Genomic DNA, 17,788 nt, shown 5'->3' with positions numbered 1-17,788 from the left:
CTAAGAAATCCCGGAATGACGCACATTCAACAATTGCGGTATAAATAAACCGACCTTTTGTTAGGTAACGTGTGGTGCTGCTCAACTAGGACAGTCGGGCTTTAAAGTTAAACTGTAGGAAAACTCTAATAAGGATGATAAAACTTTTGTGAAAAGATTAATTTTGCTGATAAGCTTATATTTTACCTCCTTTCATAATACCTAACATATTTAAACAGATATCACATAGCTCGGATGACGTGATATTGATGAATTTCCTAGAAAAAGGAAGGTCAAAACTCAAGGACCAAATTCGTGGAAATGTGCTGTTATAAACTTGAGTTGGGTCGAGCAAGAGTTCCTGCTTGTTAATTGTACATGTAAAGTTCTGTTTTGAAGTAATGTATGTACCAGGAAAGGATCAGTCAGGTTGAGTGCCTTCCGAATGACATGGCGGCATGGCAAGAGCTACCATGTCTTTGTTCCTCAACAATGTTAAAGTTCCAAGCCAATTTTCAGGAAAAAATCTTGAATGCTAAAAACAGGCGTATAACATTGGAAAGCTCAGGTACGTATTTCTTCGTGCAAATCTTATCTTCATTGTAAGAATACATAAATACATATAGAAGAATACACTGAAAGACCATCAGCAATAGATGTAGCATCGTTCTACGCCTATTGTCAGAGAGGTGCAATTTTTTTATCTAAAAATACCGGGAATTGATTTTTCGTCGAACAGTGATTGATTATTTGCATTAAGTTCCACTGACATGCCTGTTGCAGAAACCATCCAAAACGCTAAGCCGTTTATAATATGTAATAACTTTCTCTTCCAAAAAAATTGGCAGTACCGTGACCGAAAATGATCAAATCATACTTAAAATTACATTTTATTCAACCCGATCTTTCACAAGTACTGGTACATTTTTCCCAAACCTTGATTGCTATTTCACTAAATAAAATCAAAGTTTTACGAATTTTACGAATCAGCTTTTCATTATGCAATTGAAGAGTGTTGAATCTGCTAATTTATTTTCATCTAACTATAATTTAACAAGACTGGTCAAAGTAAAACAGCGATAATATGCCAAAACGTCTTAATGACGTGATAATATCAGATAAATATCTCAACTTATCACATGATTTCTGAGAAAACTTGTTTGGTCTTCCTAGAAATGAAAGACTCAAAACAACGGCTAAGTCGTTGCAAGGAAAAGTCTATGAATTAAGCTGTGATCCTCTAAAATTGGAGTCATTCAGGGTTCCATAAAATACAATCCTGGCAGAAAATGTTCCTTTCAATCCTACAGTCCTATTATAGCATCTTGAACTCAAATATAAGAGAAGGGAGGAAAGTGAATTCATAATTTCAAAGAAAAAAGAATAGAGAGAAGAAGAAATGAGGTACATGAAAAAGACTTTGAGCACACAAATTCATATCAGCTCTGTATGGTACAACATGATACCGCTGGACCTCAGGAAAGTGGTTAAGAACAAGTCACAAATCTCAAAACTACAATTATATGTTTGTACTTACGATTTCTTGTATTTGCCATGGTTAAAGTGAATAACAATTCCCTTGTAGGAGGCACATACAAGAATAAACACGAGTGCATCATCACTAGGATTAAAAAGGATGTTTCTCGATGTTATGCTATTAAAAGTACAAATAAATGCGCATTACCTAAGGTACAGCTTAATCGATGATTCAAATAATCACAAGACCAAATAGCAGGTAGAACCCTACGCTCAGCCACGTGCAGAGTTGACTCCGTTGATACTTGAAGTCGTTAGGGGTTTTGTTTATGTGCCGAGATCCGTTTTCTAAAAGAAAAGACTTGAATATATTAACAAAGTTGAAATGGTAAATTGGCCACCGTTACGATTATAAAAGCTGACGTTTCGAGCACTATTCGCTCCGACGAAGGGCGAACGCTCGAAACGTCAGCTTTTATAATCGTAACGCTGGCCAATTTACCATTTCAACTTTGTTGATATATTCAAATTATTTCGTTACCCCAACCGACGCAGCCCCAAACAGTTTCTTTAGAAACTATCAGCCTTTATCTATAAGAAAAGGTTTGGTTTGGGATGAGTACCGAAGCAAATGTGCCTGCAAGAGGTCTTGATTCAAATTGAAATATTAGTCAAATCACAAGCTTAATTCAAGTTTTACTGCGATAAAGCTCCTTACGTAAAGAATTTTTTAATCCAGGCACGATTTCACTTGCAAACCATCTACCTTAAATTGAATGTTTCAGAGCTTCTTATTTCAGTTAGACCGTTTCCGATGATTCACTTTAGCAACAGACTCTGGGGTTACAAAAATCTGTCCTATGAATAGGCCCAATTGTTTTCTAACATAAACTTCCTATCTTTCGAAGAAAATGTGTGAAATAGTTACCCAGGGAATTCCTTGTCTCATTTCATGCAGCTTAACGTAGAAGCCTGAAGATCGCAGAGGATTGTTACCTTCCAGGTGCAGTAAAAGCGATTCAAAGGACCAAATACTACAGGTTTACACCGCATCATAAAATGTAAACCATGGTGTACAAAAGGATGTGTAAGCGACTGCGGCATACCAACCGAAAGAAGCCAGAACGCGACATAAACAGAGCTAACGGCTGTGTTCGTAGCAGAGAGCGAACTGTTTCCAGTTTGTAAAGGTGAGCAGTAACTCTGTGTTTTAATTACTGAGTAAAAATTCCTTTGGTATGAGCATATAGCAAAAGCTACCACGCCGCTACTTCTTAGTTAATGCTAGCATCTTTTGTTGTGTGACCACGTCACTGTAGTCAACTGAAAATACTTTACACTAATCGAGAAGTCGCACTCTAAGTATCATGTATGCTTCTAGTCTAAATCACATGTAACAAACGTTTAAAACAGTGTTTTACATTATATTTGTCAGTATTAAAGCGAAGTTGGGAAAATGTCGCTTAGATATCTATCAAATTCTTCGGCGATGCTAAATTCATCACTTGATTTATCATCCTCGGACCTGATTGAGATGCTATTGAAAACAATAGCAACTACTAAAAAGTTGAGGCAACAATATCTTTTAAACATCAGATAAATCTACAAAACCTTTCCGAAAATAGATATCAAAACCAAAAGAATTCAGAGGATCGGAGCATTGAAATTTTGTGGAAATGGCGATGCATCTGTCAAAAACATGCCAGCTCATACAAATTCTACGGACAAGGAGCAAGAGTCAATGCTCAGGCTCTCAACTGCTACGAAAGAAAATTTTTATGCAATGTTATTTTTCCGAGGTACTAAATAACTTAAATCAAATTTAGTGAGGAGTGAAGGTCAGAAAATCTGAGATCAAAGAGTTTAAATGGTTAGCTTCGTGTAATCGTGTTATTTACCAAGATATTCGATTTCCTAGTCAAACCACCATCTAATCTCACCGATTAGACTCGTGAATTGTTTTTCTACAAAACCGAAAAAAAATCATTGAGAAAATTAAAACAAAACTACTGTTGTTTGCTGCGTTTGTATACAGTAGAAGCTGATTGAGTTGGTAAAATTTGAAAAGACACCAACTGGTAGACATTTTACATAATGAAGAAAGCAATGAATATCGCGATCATATAAAAATCTGCATAGAAAATCGCTTTACCTATAAGACAGTTACGATTTATCGCTGTGCGAATGTTGAAAATTTGCGAATGATTCATTAGCTGTATATTATTTTGTTTTTAGTTGAATTTTCTTGACTCCTGAATAGATTTTTTCTCAGATTTTTGCAAGGGAATAGGATCACTTACTTTTGGGAATCAAGGAATGCTCGCCTGAATATTACAAAGACTGAACATGAATCAATTTTTACGTTTCTTGGAAATGATGCTTGAAGAAAATAATTATGGGGGAAGGGATATCTTAAGATTTAACTGATTGAACTGTTCATAATAATCAATTTGGAACTTTATCAAAAAATTTTCTTATTAGATAAGGTACTAAAGGGTTTAAATGGTTAGCTTCGTGTAATCGTGTTATTTACCAAGATATTCGATTTTCTCGTCAAACCACCATGTAAGAACGTTAGTTGCCAGTGACCCATTAAGAAATAAGAATAAGTAATAAGTGGTCCTTAAGCTGAAACTTACTTGAATAAAAGTTTCTACACTTTTAGTCTTATCACACATCGAGTTAGAAGCTGCTGTCTTCAAGAAATGGAAAAAAGTAATGAAGACTTGATAAACAACATTTGATATATTTCAGTGTTTATAACGAAATTGAAAGGAAAAGAAGTACATCTTAGTTTAGTAATGACTATGAAATCCCAGTCTTCATTCATGTAACCAGAGATAAGACTCACTAAAGACAGAAATCTGTGGTCCAAGATATATCTAGCTGTTGACAGGTTACTGAATGGTGTTAAGAATCTGTAACAGCATCTACTTGTTGGTGTAACTGTGATATGTGGATGGAAAGAAACTTTTATCTATGTACTACAGACAAGTAAAGAAAATAGCTCCCCTCAAACACGTATGAGTATAATTTGAACATAAAAAACAACAATTAAAGTATAAAGGTCTGCAAGCCAACAAACATTTTTAATCCATATTGTGGTTTACATAATACAAAACATGAACTGAATGAAAGAAACTTCTTTAATTCAACCGACATACTCGGAAACTAAAAGATATTCGACAACACCATCACCGAGCTGACAAATTTAGCATCAGTAAGTGATCAATCACTGTCAAAAGCATTTAAAGTACAGCTAAGTTCAGGTGTAAAATATTCTTATCTAGACAGGAGGAACAAAAACTCCATCAGTGTTGTCGAGGAGCGTATTTTGACAGTAAAATTTTATTCATGTGGGTACTACCATAACTTATCTCTAATATTTATGATCACATTGATGTTCTTTACATATATACATCATATTTTAGATTCTAAATTACTCCAGTCTTTTACCTCATGTTCAAACTTTTAGGCTACTTAGATTTAAAACATTTCTGATAAGAAGTAGGCTTGCAGAAAACATTCAAAACATTGCACAAAGGAGTACTTCATTTTAGAGGAAAGATTGAGCCATTATGTTAAAAATCAAAGGGAAAAAGGATCATATTTTGTGAGAAAAAATGTTAAATATATCTCAGATATATATAGATTATTTCCATAACTGAAGACAAAGCAGTTAATGTTGAATAGTTTACTTATCGATCTTCAATTAATTGCTGTCGCGGTGTTAATCACAGAAAGGAACTTTAAGTCACGGCTTCTGATAAAAGAAAAACAAAATTATGAAAAGGGAGCTGTATTCCATCTTCAGCTGCAACAACAGCTATAACTAAAACTTGAAAGAACTGTTTAAATTCCGTGACCCTCTTTCTAATAATTTAGATAACAGAAGTAAAATATATATATCTATATATATATATATAGATATATATATATTTACATATTAAATCAAGCCTATAAGTAAAAATAGTAGTTCCAAATTTTAACTATTTTTTTGAATTAAAGCGTCCATCACCCATTATACCCTTTCATGAAAATGGGTAATTTACCGGTCGTTGTAAAAAATAGGAGCATTTCTTCTATACCTTCTTTTTCAACTTTTTCTCTGATTCTCAGCGATCTTTCCCATCCTTTCCGTAAGATTTTTTAGACCCAACAGACTTCAAAGGCAGTTTGATTTATGTGAAATTCAACTTCATTAATTTCTATAACTTGCTGAGATCAAAAACTAAAGCCACGTTCATTTTTCTAATACATAGTGACCGTTATCAAACGTTCCTCCTTATTCGTGTCTATACCAAATGGCTGATCTCAAGGTTGGCTTCTACAACATTCCAAATGAACAAACTAATATGAGGATCCGGAGATAAACATTTACCGCGCATTCTCAGAACTAACATCTTCCCAGGATTCGAAGCTCACGCAATAAATAGAAACTCCAAAAGCACTGTTCGAACGTTGACTTTGATCACAAGATAGTCCAAAGGTAAGTAACAAGTGCATACGGAATACAAAATGTAGTAGACTTTCCTTTCAGCGTAGCCTACTCTAGAACAACAATAATCTGAAAAATGTTCGGAAACCAATTCCCAAAAAGTATATTTAATAGGCATATGAATAACGATTAACGAAGTAAACAAACTCGAAGTGCCCTGATGTGTTATGCAAGTGAAGATGGAGTGGGAGCTAAAATCTGTTCACAAGATATAAGGTGGCATTAAAAGTTGTTTTGAAGTTGTAGCAATATATAATGGGAAGTCATTGTACCTGATTCGTGAGCATTTCTGTTGACGGTGATTTGATTCAAACGCCTTGCAGTGTCACGGTGATGGCGGACACAGTTGTTTATTTACAACTACTTTTGCTATAAACAAAACAAGTTCCCTAGTGTTCTAAGTGAACAACTACGTATTTAACTGTCACATTCTAGAGAAATTATTCCTTTATAGTTCCCATTAGCATATAGTCGTTGGAAATTTGGGCATAACTCAAGGCAGCAGGGGATTGGATAGGAGTAACATAACATCGTTACAGGCAAATCGACAGGGGTGAAAAAAACTGGTCTAAATTAGAACTACAGAACTACAATTCTGTATTTACTTTTAATGCTAGAAATCCATCATTCAATTATTTTGATCAGGAAAGGGTAATTCATCTTTTTCCCACTGTTTTAACAGAGATGGAGTCGACGAAGATCGTTTTCCTTGTCCTGGTATTTATTACACAGAAAATGTCTACAGCCACCACTGCAACAAATTCATCTACACCAAGGTTTAGGATAAGCCACGCGACAATCTTGATCAAACTTATCATTATTCCTGCAATACACAACGCCACTGTTCAGGTTACGGTCAGAAAACCTTCAAAATTCATGATTACTTTGCTTATTGCTAAACGTGCTGGACTTAATTCATATGAAAGAGAAAGATTAAACCACAATTTCAATTTATCGCGAATTTAGCCTTTTGATGTGATTCTATGCTGGCTTAAACTTTAATGGGTTAAAGCTTCAATCATTCAAGGTCTGTGCTAAGTTTGGTTTTTTCAAATCGTTCAGAACAATCATTTCTTTTGGTAATAATCTGAAGGCTTTGTGAGTCATAAAACATTCTCAATTCGTTACAGTAAAAAAAAAAAAACAGTCGTAAAAAACTACATTAGGCAATCTGCTAACTGAAAATGTTCATGTGTTTTCTTACAGATGAAGTTGCTGTACCCTTTCATTACTTCTTCGGACTATTTTTACGAGCCTCCTATTACTCTCGGTCTCAATCTTGGGAAAGACTGCACTAAAGAGAAGGTACAAAGTTGCTCTAGGCCAAAATAAAAATCCTACCAAAATGATTTTTACAGTTTTAAATACATGTGGTGGAAATGCTGTGTTACTGTGTGGCAAGAGATGTTACATTTTCTAAATGAGGAAAAACAGTGATAAGTTTCCTTTGTGAATATTACCTCCTCAGAAAAGGGAAATCTATTGAGAAAATTCACGATACGAGCCTTTTGAACGAAATTCTCCAGCTCATAAAAAAAAATGCAGGACCGCGAGGTTGACCTACAAAAGATAAGACCACTTCAAAAAAGGATCAAAGAAAATGTTCTTGATTTACTAGTACTGAAAATAACTCATTTGCGAGCACATTTATGAACTTGAGGTTAAGTGAGGTTTCTACCTCAAAACATAAACAGGTCTCTCACTTATCTGTCATGCGTATAATGCAGAGAAAAACTTTTAATAGCCATCTAATGACTTATGAAAAATACTGGTATAACTATGGCCAAACTAATATATAAGTATTTCAGGCATCTTTTTAAGATGTCACATGATACCCAAAGAAGAGGTCAGACTTTAGTATGTGTCATATTAGAAAGATAAGAAAATTAAAATTGCTGGTTAATGTGAAGTTTGATTGAGGTATACATAGTATTTAAAATGTATCATTTATAATCATTCTCTACAGATGATGATATTCTGATATCTTCGGCTGGAGCCACAGCATTATGCTGTTGCTTTGATGGACATAGACAATACTGCTACATCAAAATGGACAGATCAAAACATGAACATCATTTTGTTATTTCTTCCCAAGTATCAAAATAGTGATCTAGTCACATGTTTCTTCTGTCACGCTCATTCCATTTTGTCACAGTTGCAAGGCAAAATTACGTTTTAAAGCCTTCAGAAAAAGAGATAAGTTGAGAGAACGTTTGCGATTACAATTTGTTAAGTGAAATATACTGATCAGTATTTAGGTTTAAAATCTTTGTGTTTTTTACTTCTTACATTTAATAGCAAAAGCAGGGCTTTTTTTAAGAATACGTTTATGAAAATAGTTTGAATGGTTGACGAGAAAATTGTAGTCATTATACTTTATAGGAAGTTGGAAAGAAGCTTAGTGTACTGCACTCACAGTTAGCTGTTTTCAAGCGCCCTTTGAACTTCGTTGTCCTGTACGTAACTTCTCAGGGACGTAATCATACTAGCTTGGCATCAGTTCTGAGGACGATGAGTGTTATGGTTAATGCCACAGTATCTTTTATCAGATATCAGGTAATGCTTACGAGAAAAATCCGCTGTATAACAGTAAAATATCATTTAGTTATTGCTGACATAAGGTGTGCTAAAAACCATTCATGTGGGATCCATTCAGAAGCAACTAAAAGGATAAAGTGAATATTTTGAATTAGCATCATAACAGTTGTTTCCGTCTTATGTGTATCCCTTAATTATTAGATCCCCTTAAACGAGAAGGAAAATTATTAGAAAATTCTTCTACTTTTACCAGCAAATTAAAACGAATGTTTTACCACAACAAACCAATTAACTTATTCTGGAATTGCAAAACAATGGACAAAGTACTATCTTTAATGCCAGTTTATACTGTTTGGTGCAGTACCATGCCTTATGAGAAAATGTGATTCATAGAAATACAAAGTGTTCCATCGCTGTTGCTTGTTGAAGATCATTGAGAATGGCCCCTACAGTTCTCTTCGTGTCATATTGTCCGTTTTATTGTTTATATCACAAGATGTTTTAGGTTGATTGACTCTTCCTTCATTTATTCATTTTATTTTTAGTATATTCGTGCTTTACTCTCTTTGTTCTGTAGATGAGACAAGAAGGAATCTGGCCACCAGAATATCCTGTAATATCTGAAGCTCAGTTCAATAACATTACAGGAACTTACCTGAAAACCTTGGTCAGAAGGAACCTTGTGGTAAGTGAAGTATTACTGAGGAATATTTCGCACAACATTTCAGGGTTTCCTGTCCTCTGGACAAGGATAGTACATCAAAGGGCCAAAGTGACAGTAGAGATGAAAACCTCTCCACTGCAGTTGCCCAGAAAATGTTTCTTCCAATCGAATCAATCAAACCTTTATAATTGAATATTCAAAAGCCATCTTTACATATCATAGAATGAAAAGAGATCCCAATAACACAGAGCTGATATTCAAAATCATTTCATCGTGTGAGCTTAAAAACAGTTGTCTACCAACCTATCACATTCAGCCGTGTTGGTTTTAATGTTTTTCATTAGATTCTGCGTCATACACATAATTAACCTATCACCTCCATGAGTGACTTAACAGAGAAATCGCATCACAAAATCGATTCATTTTAGGTAGATACTTGATGGGAAGGAATAAATGTAGCAAATAGGGAACATTACTTATTTTAACCGCAAGCTCTCAGAGCTAAATTTTCACTTAATGCAGTCAGACGAGGTTGAGCTATTAAGTCCTTGGAATAATTTGTAAGTGATAGGCTTACACTTTAGTTTGTTTTATTTTCAGACATTGACGATAACAGATGATGTTGTGAAACGATTGCGAAACTTCGTAATCTTATACACACTTCACGACGTCTTGATACAGGTTTCGCCCTGTACTTATGGCACGACTAAAAGAAAAAGTAAAAAATCAAGAGATGGCCCCTAGAATTTTACGGGCACTTTATCTTCGAATATCGGCTCCTGAATATGCCAATGACAAGTATACCTGACCTAACAGCTTACCGCTTTTAGTTTGCCTCTTGAGATGCGGCATGGAAACTCCATTGATTTTGGGATTTTGATAATCTGCTGATAAACTATTGTTTCATGTGCATGCTACTCACGAAGAGACTCGAAAATAATTTCTAGTAAATGATGTCTTAAGTTTTAATTTATTTTAAATGTGACGAGCAACTATCGTTTGATGGCTTATTCTCTTCAAACATGTGGACTGTTAATGTGACCGATAATGCCTAACACCGTGACATGAACTCAAGGAAACACGGATAATGCGACGCTCTTCTCGTGAGCTTTGATCAATATTATGAGATCGATTCCTATTAAAAAACATCTTCTATGAAACGGCTGGCTCTTACTGTTACCCTTTACTTTTCCTTTTTAAGTAAGAGGCTGCAGTGGCCTTCACTTGGGCTTCCCTCGGGCTTCCCTCTACGATGGCATCAATTTGTGTTTTGTGATTTCTGATTTATAGCCAGTAACGTACCACTGATATTATCATCTTTGAACTTGAAGTCCGTAAGAAAGTAAAGAGGTCCTCCAAAACGCGAAGACAGACGGTATACCGAAACAATTTGAGGTTTTACCTAGTCCTCTCTAAGTCACTTTTTATAATTAATCAACTATTTCTAGTGACGTTTGCCTTCTAAAGTGATAAATTGGTAGTATTCGTTTTGTGGTTAATATTTGCTTCCAGCCAGTACGAGAACCGCGATCGAATTTTGACCTTAGGCTTTTCCATAGGGAGCCAAAGTAAGAACGAGGCGTTTAACTGGAGGGAATGTGCTGAACGATCAAAAGTAATCTCTCACAAGTTTAACAAATTTTTTAGGGTACACCCGTCGATGCGAGAGCATACATGTGCTGAAATTGCATTGTAAATTAAGTAGTATTGCTCAATGAAGAAGGTCGTCAGATCGATGGATCTAGTAAAAGTCATTATTAAGAAATTCTGAGTAGACTGTATTTTATGAAAAAAAAATTAAAGAAGAGACGATTTTTTTCTGAAAATGAAATATTTAAATAAAAAAGAACAGCTCGTTTCGCATTAATCATTCATTCTGATCTCAGAAAACTATTATTGTCACATTTCCAGTTTCTTCTTCTACTTCCTTATGGTTTCATGCTTCAGTTTCACAACATGAACAGATATATTTTTCATAATACATAAATAATTTTCAAATAACCACTAGAAACAGTGTCCAAAGATTAACAGTACAGTAGTATTATTTAGATTTACACAGGGCATCCTCGATTCGAAAGTCGACCTATGTACTATTTGAAAACGAAATACGTGTACACTATGTTCAGGGCTCTAGCATTTGTATCAACTGAATTGGGCTCCCGCCAGCTAAAAAAAAAAAAACCCTCACCTTCTTGTTGACGAAGCTGTTTGTGTCTCAAGTCGTGCTCTTCGTTGCAAACTTAGAAAACGCAATGTTGTATGGTTAATTCTTACAATTCTATACCCGCTTGTACACGGCCTGAAGTTACGGGGAAAACCAATTCATTCTCAGTTCTTGCAAAAGGGAAATTCGTTGGTTGACGAAAGCACGCCGCCAAAAAGGGCGATGACGGTTATGAGTCATGCAATATTTTGTGGAACCCTATTAAGCTACTAGAATTATTCACTGTGCTTCCCTTGTCTAGGTGCTAAAATGATCAAAACACAGAGAGGATGAAATACACTAAAGTGTTACCTTCCCGTGGAGCTCATTATATATTTGTCTCTGCTCTATTGAATAAAACGTACCGTTGAGTAGCATTTCTATTCCTGAAATGCCTGTGGTCTTCACGTTTTCTTCCCGAGTAACATGCTTAGTTGCCAAGATCAGACTTATCTTGATTAAAAATATCCATAACAGTCACTTATTAAAATACTGTTCAGCGCGTCAGCCACTTCCAACAGGCACAGTGTGACTGGATCCTAACAGAAATCGCATTATAATAAATTTTGGAGCCAATCAATAGTGTGCCTCGCTCTGGGTATTTAGTATGGATATAGTTGAGAGAACTGAAGATAACTCAAACTTAAATCAATATCATGGTAACGGCGACAGTCGCTTCTTCCACCGCTTACGCTTACGGGACGAAATGAAAGCGTGAAATTTCCTCAGGATTTTGATCCGAAACTAGTCTAAAGAATGATAATTGCTTGCGAAGAAAGTTGGGCCAATTCCTCGCCCTTAATTATGGTATGCAGCTACCGTTTGATAGCGGATGTATACTTTACATACAGCAACGGCGACGACCGTTTCTATCAACACTTACATGTATGCTCTGCACTGTCAGTTATGCTTACGGAACGGAATTAAAGCATGTAATTCCTTGAGAATTTTGATCCAAAACTAGCTTCAAAAAAGAGAATTGCTCGCAAATAAAGTTGGGCTAAGTCTTTCCATTTATCAATGATTTACAGCTACTGTTTGATGGCAGATATACGTACATTTCGTCAAATGATATGGAACGACTTTGTACGGTGATTCTACTTGTTATTGGTAATATATTCATCACTGTATATAAACAATTTCTTCATTCTTCATTCGTTTAACAAACAACACTAATTAAAATTGGATTTAAGAAAATTACGGAACAGAATCATTTTCAAGTTCGAACAAAGTCAAAAAGGTTTAAATCTCACTAGTGTACACCATTTTCATTATGTTAAACACATAATATTATTTTATAAACAACCGCAATAATGCGAAAAAACCGGGAGCCTTCCGTAATCACAACTTTAAACTATCATTCTTTAAGCTAGCTTTTATGTTTTTCTTGACACAAAAACCTCAGTAGATTTTTGATCATTCCATCTCGTATATTTCTATATCGACAACATATCCAATGTACAAGTAAAACCGAATGAACTAACCAACACGCTTCTTCGTGGGCGAGAAAAAATGTAACAGCAGTTGTTCCTTAAAATTCGGTACATTTTCACCCACAATTCCATAAAAATTCCTTTGTTTAATGCTGTCTAAAAAGCAAAATTGACTCAGTTGTCTATGTCAATGCCATAGTATTCCACAATTTCGTAACATAGTATCATACATTTCGTTCAAACGAGTTGTTCAATATCATATTTGAGCTTTCTGTTCACAAATAGGTCATGATAGCTGTGACTCTAAACCATACTCTGCGTCACACATCCAAAATTCAGAGCAATATACGACAGCGAAATACAGTACAATACAAACTGGTTAACTGGGAAGAGAAAAGCCTATATGTGAAGGATCTCGATCAATTTACTTCCCTTGGTTTAAAAATAAATGGATCCCGTCAAATAGGAAGGAACCATTTATTCCTTATATTAATAAAAATTATATGATAATCAGCGGCTTTACCATGTATTTCTTTTCCTTTTAGTGCTTTTCTATACGATTTCAAAGGTTTACCAGACAAAAGCTGTCACTCAGTCCCGTTTATTAGTAAGTCAGGTGTTAAGTTAACAGTACTCTCGTCTCTCTACGAATTACCTCTAAGGTCAAACGATGACGAGTTGCCAGTTTAGATTAGATATTATCAACTGCATGCCCATAAATGTACTAGTCCTGTAAACAATGACTGCCAAATGAAAATTGGAGTTTGGTAACTCCAAATCAGCATAAAACAAATTTCTTGAAATAAGCCTCTAGGATCTTTCTAGATTTTTTTTTCTCCTAGTTCAATGAAATGTAGAAAGCGTAGGGCTGAACAGATTTGATAGAGTTAAGTTTCCATGATCAACTGATAAGTCTTCGACATGATCATTTAAACTACTGCAAGCTTCTCAGTCAGTTGAAGTCCTCTCGTGAGCGATCATATAAGGGGAACATTACCCACGTATGAAAACTGAAAGTTATTTCCTTTTATGAGGATAATATTGGACCCTCTGCGAGAAAAGGAAATCTGCGATTATGCATGATCACGAAGCTTAAAATTAATTGTATCTATACTGCGGAAGAGAACGATTACATGCATTATCCCAAATCTCTTCCAAATCCTCAAGTCTAAGGCCGTCTTGCAGCGGCTTGATTAATACAAAGATGAGGGTAACAGGTAACATAAATAGAACAGATGAAATTATCTGTTCTGAATACCATCATGTATACAATGTTCCACTCAGCGTCGGCCATCGCTACTTCCAATACAGAGTGGTAACATTTCGCCTTATGACTCATATAAAAGCTTCATTTTCGTAAAGTTTGAAATTATTCCTTATCGACTCACGTTTTTGGTATGGCGTCAATATCGAGAACGTTGAATGCCTGTTCAGGAAGAGTTGAAAATTTCTCCAGAAGGGTAGTGAGTGAGTGAGGAAGAGGCTTCAAGGTAAACACCCACTAGTTCTTTATAGAAAAGATGATGCAGAACCTACCAAACTGCTTCCTGCCCAATTTGTATAAAGGCGGGCGCCAGCGATCGAAAACACAAACTCTCAAGAATCTAACACAAACTGGACTTCAACAGAAAAAAAATCATCTACGAAGTAAGACCGTGTAAGGTGAGTAAAGAGACCTCTACAGTTTGTGTAGGTATATTTTAACTGTTGATGAAACTGATTGGAAGCGTTGAGCCAACTTTAACATGATTCACCTTAAAGAAAAATTTAAAAGGAAGAGGACAGTAAAACATAGGCTGATATTCAGGGATCTAAGGCAAGATCATTTGTGGCCAATTTTACATAATTTACCTTGAAGAAATTTAAAAAGAAAAGGAAAATAAAACTTGGGCATTGCTAGACCATTTGTGGCCAAATTTTACATAATTTACCTTGAAGAAGAATAAAAAGGAAGAGTGCAATAAAAAATAGGCTGATTTTTGGGGATAAATTGCAAGATCATTGGTACGGACGTTTGAACAAACCCTTCTCTTTAACTTGAAACTTACTCTGGAGTGAAAAACCAAAATGACAGTTACAAAAACATCGCCTTAATCAATCAAAGAGGAACATATTATTCTTTAAAAAAAGAATTATAGCAAAACAACTTTTTCAGGGTTTAATATGGCGTCTCGATTTCGAAAGGTTGCTATTCAAAATGTGGGCCTTTAAACTTCCCCTTATGAGATAAATAACATATCCCTTTATTTCATGGCTTGACTTAGACTTAAATATCCAGTGACTTAAATATCCAATTTTAGAGCAAGTTAAAGAAAGCCATTAAGACCTTTTACCTGCAAAAGCTTTTTAACTCTTTGTATGTAATTTTTGTATTTCTGCATCTTCTTAGTGAACATTTTTATATTTAGTTTTTGCTATCTATGTAGAGTTGAATTTTTTAACATTTAATTGTAATGGGTGATTGAAAACTTTTATATTGATAATTGTGCAATATAAGTCAATAAATTATTATTATAAATTATCAGACAGGTTCGAATTTCTATATCATTTTTTAGTTATCTTTTTCTATTTATTGTCCAGACAATATTGAAATGGCATTCAAGTGTGGGTTCCTGTTCGCTGCCATGTTTACATTAACGGTCCTAAGCTCGACTGGTTTCGCGGCAAGGTATTCAAGTGTGGAAATCATCATGCGAATTTTCTTGGAACCCTCTCGCGCTAGCGCTACCAAAGAGGTAAAATGTATGAGTTTTTCCCGCATTAATGTTACGCAATTTTTGAGATTTCTGTAATTTATTTCGTATTCTAGTTACCTAACTCAAGAAAACGTTCATCTATACTCAAATCTATATTTTACAGATGCTTAACGTCTACAGTTTCATAGCCTCAAACAATGATTTAAGCGAGACCGCTCAAAGACTTGGAGATGCCAACACGCAAGTTTGCGACTCAAACAAGGTACTTCCTTGTACAGTGTATGATTTACAGTATATAACGAGGTGGTAAATGTTATAAGTTGTAAAAACAATGTTATTCTGTTTACCTTCGAAACCCAATCGCAAAATACCCTCAAACCTAAGGCGGATAAGGCAGACCTCCTTTGGTAAGTATTCCCAACAACATACCGAATAAGGCAGAACTCTTTTGGTAAGTATTCCCAACAACACCGCCTAAGCATAACTTTACAGAAACAACAAAAATACTGAAGAACACAAAGGGAGTATCCGTAACTTTTTGATACCTGTCCGCTCTATGGGTGACAAGCCTTTTACTTAGGTAAGGGTTATGGAACTACAAAAAAAGCTTATTGCTTTGGACATTTCTCTCTTTAAAGCAAAGAAAAGACAACCTTACCATTGCTTATGCCAAGATGAAAAGCTTCATGAATCCAGTGTTCATGGCGTACTCCTATGAAGTAGCACAGACACCCCAGAACAAGATGCTGAAAGATCTGCTCTTGAACGTCAGCCAGCACCTGAACAACACGGTGATGAGATTGCGCCATGTGGTGAGAATGCGAAATGATATTTTTATCAACAAGCATAGGGGTTATGAAACTTGAAAAAAAAAAAAAACAAGCAAACAAACATAAAAACAAAAATAGACGAAATAAAGGTTTGTTTCTTTTCGTGGCGAATTCGTGGCGAACTAAAGAACTTGAAGTAAAATTTGTCGAACCCTCTATTCCTAATTGTGTGTCTGTTCTGCCTCTGAAAGTTCATTCCTTACCTATTTAGTTACTTATTTACTTATTTATTTTTACGTCAGGACAGACTTATTAAATTCTTAGTAGCTAATGTCATTGTTTTGCTTACGTTTCCGAGAAAAATTCATATGATTCAAATGTCCTAATGATACACTTTGTTGCCAAAATTTCAGCTAAGGAAGAATTCATATCCAGTACCATCGACACCCACATCAGTTCCTGAGGCAAACCTGGACCAGAAATCTCGAAATTATTTGACAAACTTTGTGGTATGTTGCGTGTTTTCATTCAGTGGAACGATTTTTCAAAGTTCTTACCATGTAAAGACATACTATAGAACGCAAATATGAGCCTAATGAGAAGAGAAATTAAGAATTTTACCATCCCAATGGGGGAAGGTGGAATGGGCTCATTGAAAAGGTGAATAGAAAACTCCACTGCTTCGAGATCATAGTTAATACGAGCCCTAGTATGAGCACCAAGCAAAAGAAAAGAGCAGTACCGTATCGTCATCCACATTCTTTTTGTTCAATTTGTAAAGACTACAGCTAATAATAATGATACGCTTTCATACCTCAACCCGTTGTACTTAAGTATGATAAATTCTAACGACTATCAATATGTATATGTCCACTAATGTGGTTCCAGGTTCAAGAAATATCTCTGTAACAGATAATTAATGGATAATCAACCCGTTGTACTTAAGTATGATAAAGTCTAACGACTATCAATATGTATATGTCCACTAATGTGGTTCCAGGTTCAAGATATATCTCTGTGATAGATAATTAAGTATTTAACTTTTATTTTTCAGACCGGAACAATTACTGACGACATGGTGAAGAGGTATCGTAACTATGTCATCCTCTACACCTTGAAAGATGTTATCCAAGAGGTTTTGAATCAGTGCTTGTGGCGAGCTAATGCAACCAGAAACCAACTTGTCCTTCCATAGTAGAGTACTAAATTATTACAGATATTGCAAACTTTAATAACAGAAAATTTTAAGAATCGTTTAAGAATCTAAGTAATATAGTAATAGAAACTTTCGGTAGAAGTAGTGTCTTCATTATAGTTCATGCATATACTTAGTTTAAAATCTTCATTAGAAAACTCTCTTCTTAGGATTTAGCATTTTTCTTAATCTTAAATCAGACTTACGTTAAGAGACACCTGCGTGTTGCGTGAGTGTTAAAGTGCACTCATTATAGTACTTATAGTTTGAATATATCAACAAAGTTGAAATGGTAAATTGGCCACCGTTACGACGAAGGGCTAACGCTCGAAACGT

At 35.2% G+C, this 17,788-nt stretch overlaps 2 protein-coding genes across 4 annotated transcripts; both read left to right on the top strand.

Annotated features, from left to right (window-relative positions):
• The first annotated feature begins 251 nt into the window (after positions 1-251).
• LOC111320666 (uncharacterized) lies at positions 252-10,315 on the top strand. 3 transcript variants are annotated; one of them, XM_022923324.2, is made up of 8 exons: positions 252-547; positions 2,414-2,645; positions 5,718-5,944; positions 6,636-6,802; positions 7,160-7,258; positions 8,336-8,509; positions 9,069-9,176; positions 9,756-10,315. In XM_022923324.2, the coding sequence occupies exons 4-8, from the start codon at positions 6,638-6,640 to the stop codon at positions 9,897-9,899; spliced, it is 690 nt and encodes a 229-aa protein (XP_022779059.1). In that variant the 5' UTR covers positions 252-547; positions 2,414-2,645; positions 5,718-5,944; positions 6,636-6,637; the 3' UTR covers positions 9,900-10,315. The 3 variants fall into 3 exon arrangements, with proteins under 3 accessions (XP_022779059.1, XP_022779058.1, XP_022779061.1); XM_022923323.2 differs by having other exon boundaries at positions 5,718-6,802; XM_022923326.2 differs by lacking the exon at positions 6,636-6,802 and having other exon boundaries at positions 272-547.
• Positions 10,316-15,310: 4,995 nt separating this feature from the next.
• On the top strand, positions 15,311-17,452 carry LOC148741871 (uncharacterized). Its single transcript, XM_088746907.1, has 5 exons — positions 15,311-15,526; positions 15,651-15,749; positions 16,126-16,299; positions 16,671-16,766; positions 17,312-17,452. Exons 1-5 carry the CDS (start codon positions 15,383-15,385, stop codon positions 17,450-17,452), a joined length of 654 nt encoding a protein of 217 aa, XP_088603033.1. The 5' UTR covers positions 15,311-15,382.
• The last annotated feature ends 336 nt before the right edge of the window (positions 17,453-17,788 follow it).

Source organism: Stylophora pistillata, chromosome 1 (assembly GCF_964205215.1).
Source record: "Stylophora pistillata chromosome 1, jaStyPist1.2, whole genome shotgun sequence".
NCBI classification, from domain to species: domain Eukaryota; kingdom Metazoa; phylum Cnidaria; class Anthozoa; order Scleractinia; family Pocilloporidae; genus Stylophora; species Stylophora pistillata.
Note: the sequence above shows the minus strand (reverse complement) of the source record. Positions and strands in the feature narration are given on the sequence as shown.

What these genes read in the sequence shown, in the direction of transcription:
- LOC111320666 (XM_022923324.2), top strand. Translation starts at nt 6,638, where the DNA reads ATGGAGTCGACGAAGATCGTTTTCCTTGTCCTGGTATTTATTACACAG. An exon ending in TACACAACGCCACTGTTCAG is followed by an intron (nt 6,803 to 7,159) that starts GTTACGGTCAGA and finishes GTTTTCTTACAG; the next exon opens with ATGAAGTTGCTGTACCCTTT. An exon ending in AAGACTGCACTAAAGAGAAG is followed by an intron (nt 7,259 to 8,335) that starts GTACAAAGTTGC and finishes TATACTTTATAG; the next exon opens with GAAGTTGGAAAGAAGCTTAG.
- LOC148741871 (XM_088746907.1), top strand. Translation starts at nt 15,383, where the DNA reads ATGGCATTCAAGTGTGGGTTCCTGTTCGCTGCCATGTTTACATTAACG. An exon ending in GCGCTAGCGCTACCAAAGAG is followed by an intron (nt 15,527 to 15,650) that starts GTAAAATGTATG and finishes TATATTTTACAG; the next exon opens with ATGCTTAACGTCTACAGTTT. An exon ending in AAGTTTGCGACTCAAACAAG is followed by an intron (nt 15,750 to 16,125) that starts GTACTTCCTTGT and finishes CTCTCTTTAAAG; the next exon opens with CAAAGAAAAGACAACCTTAC.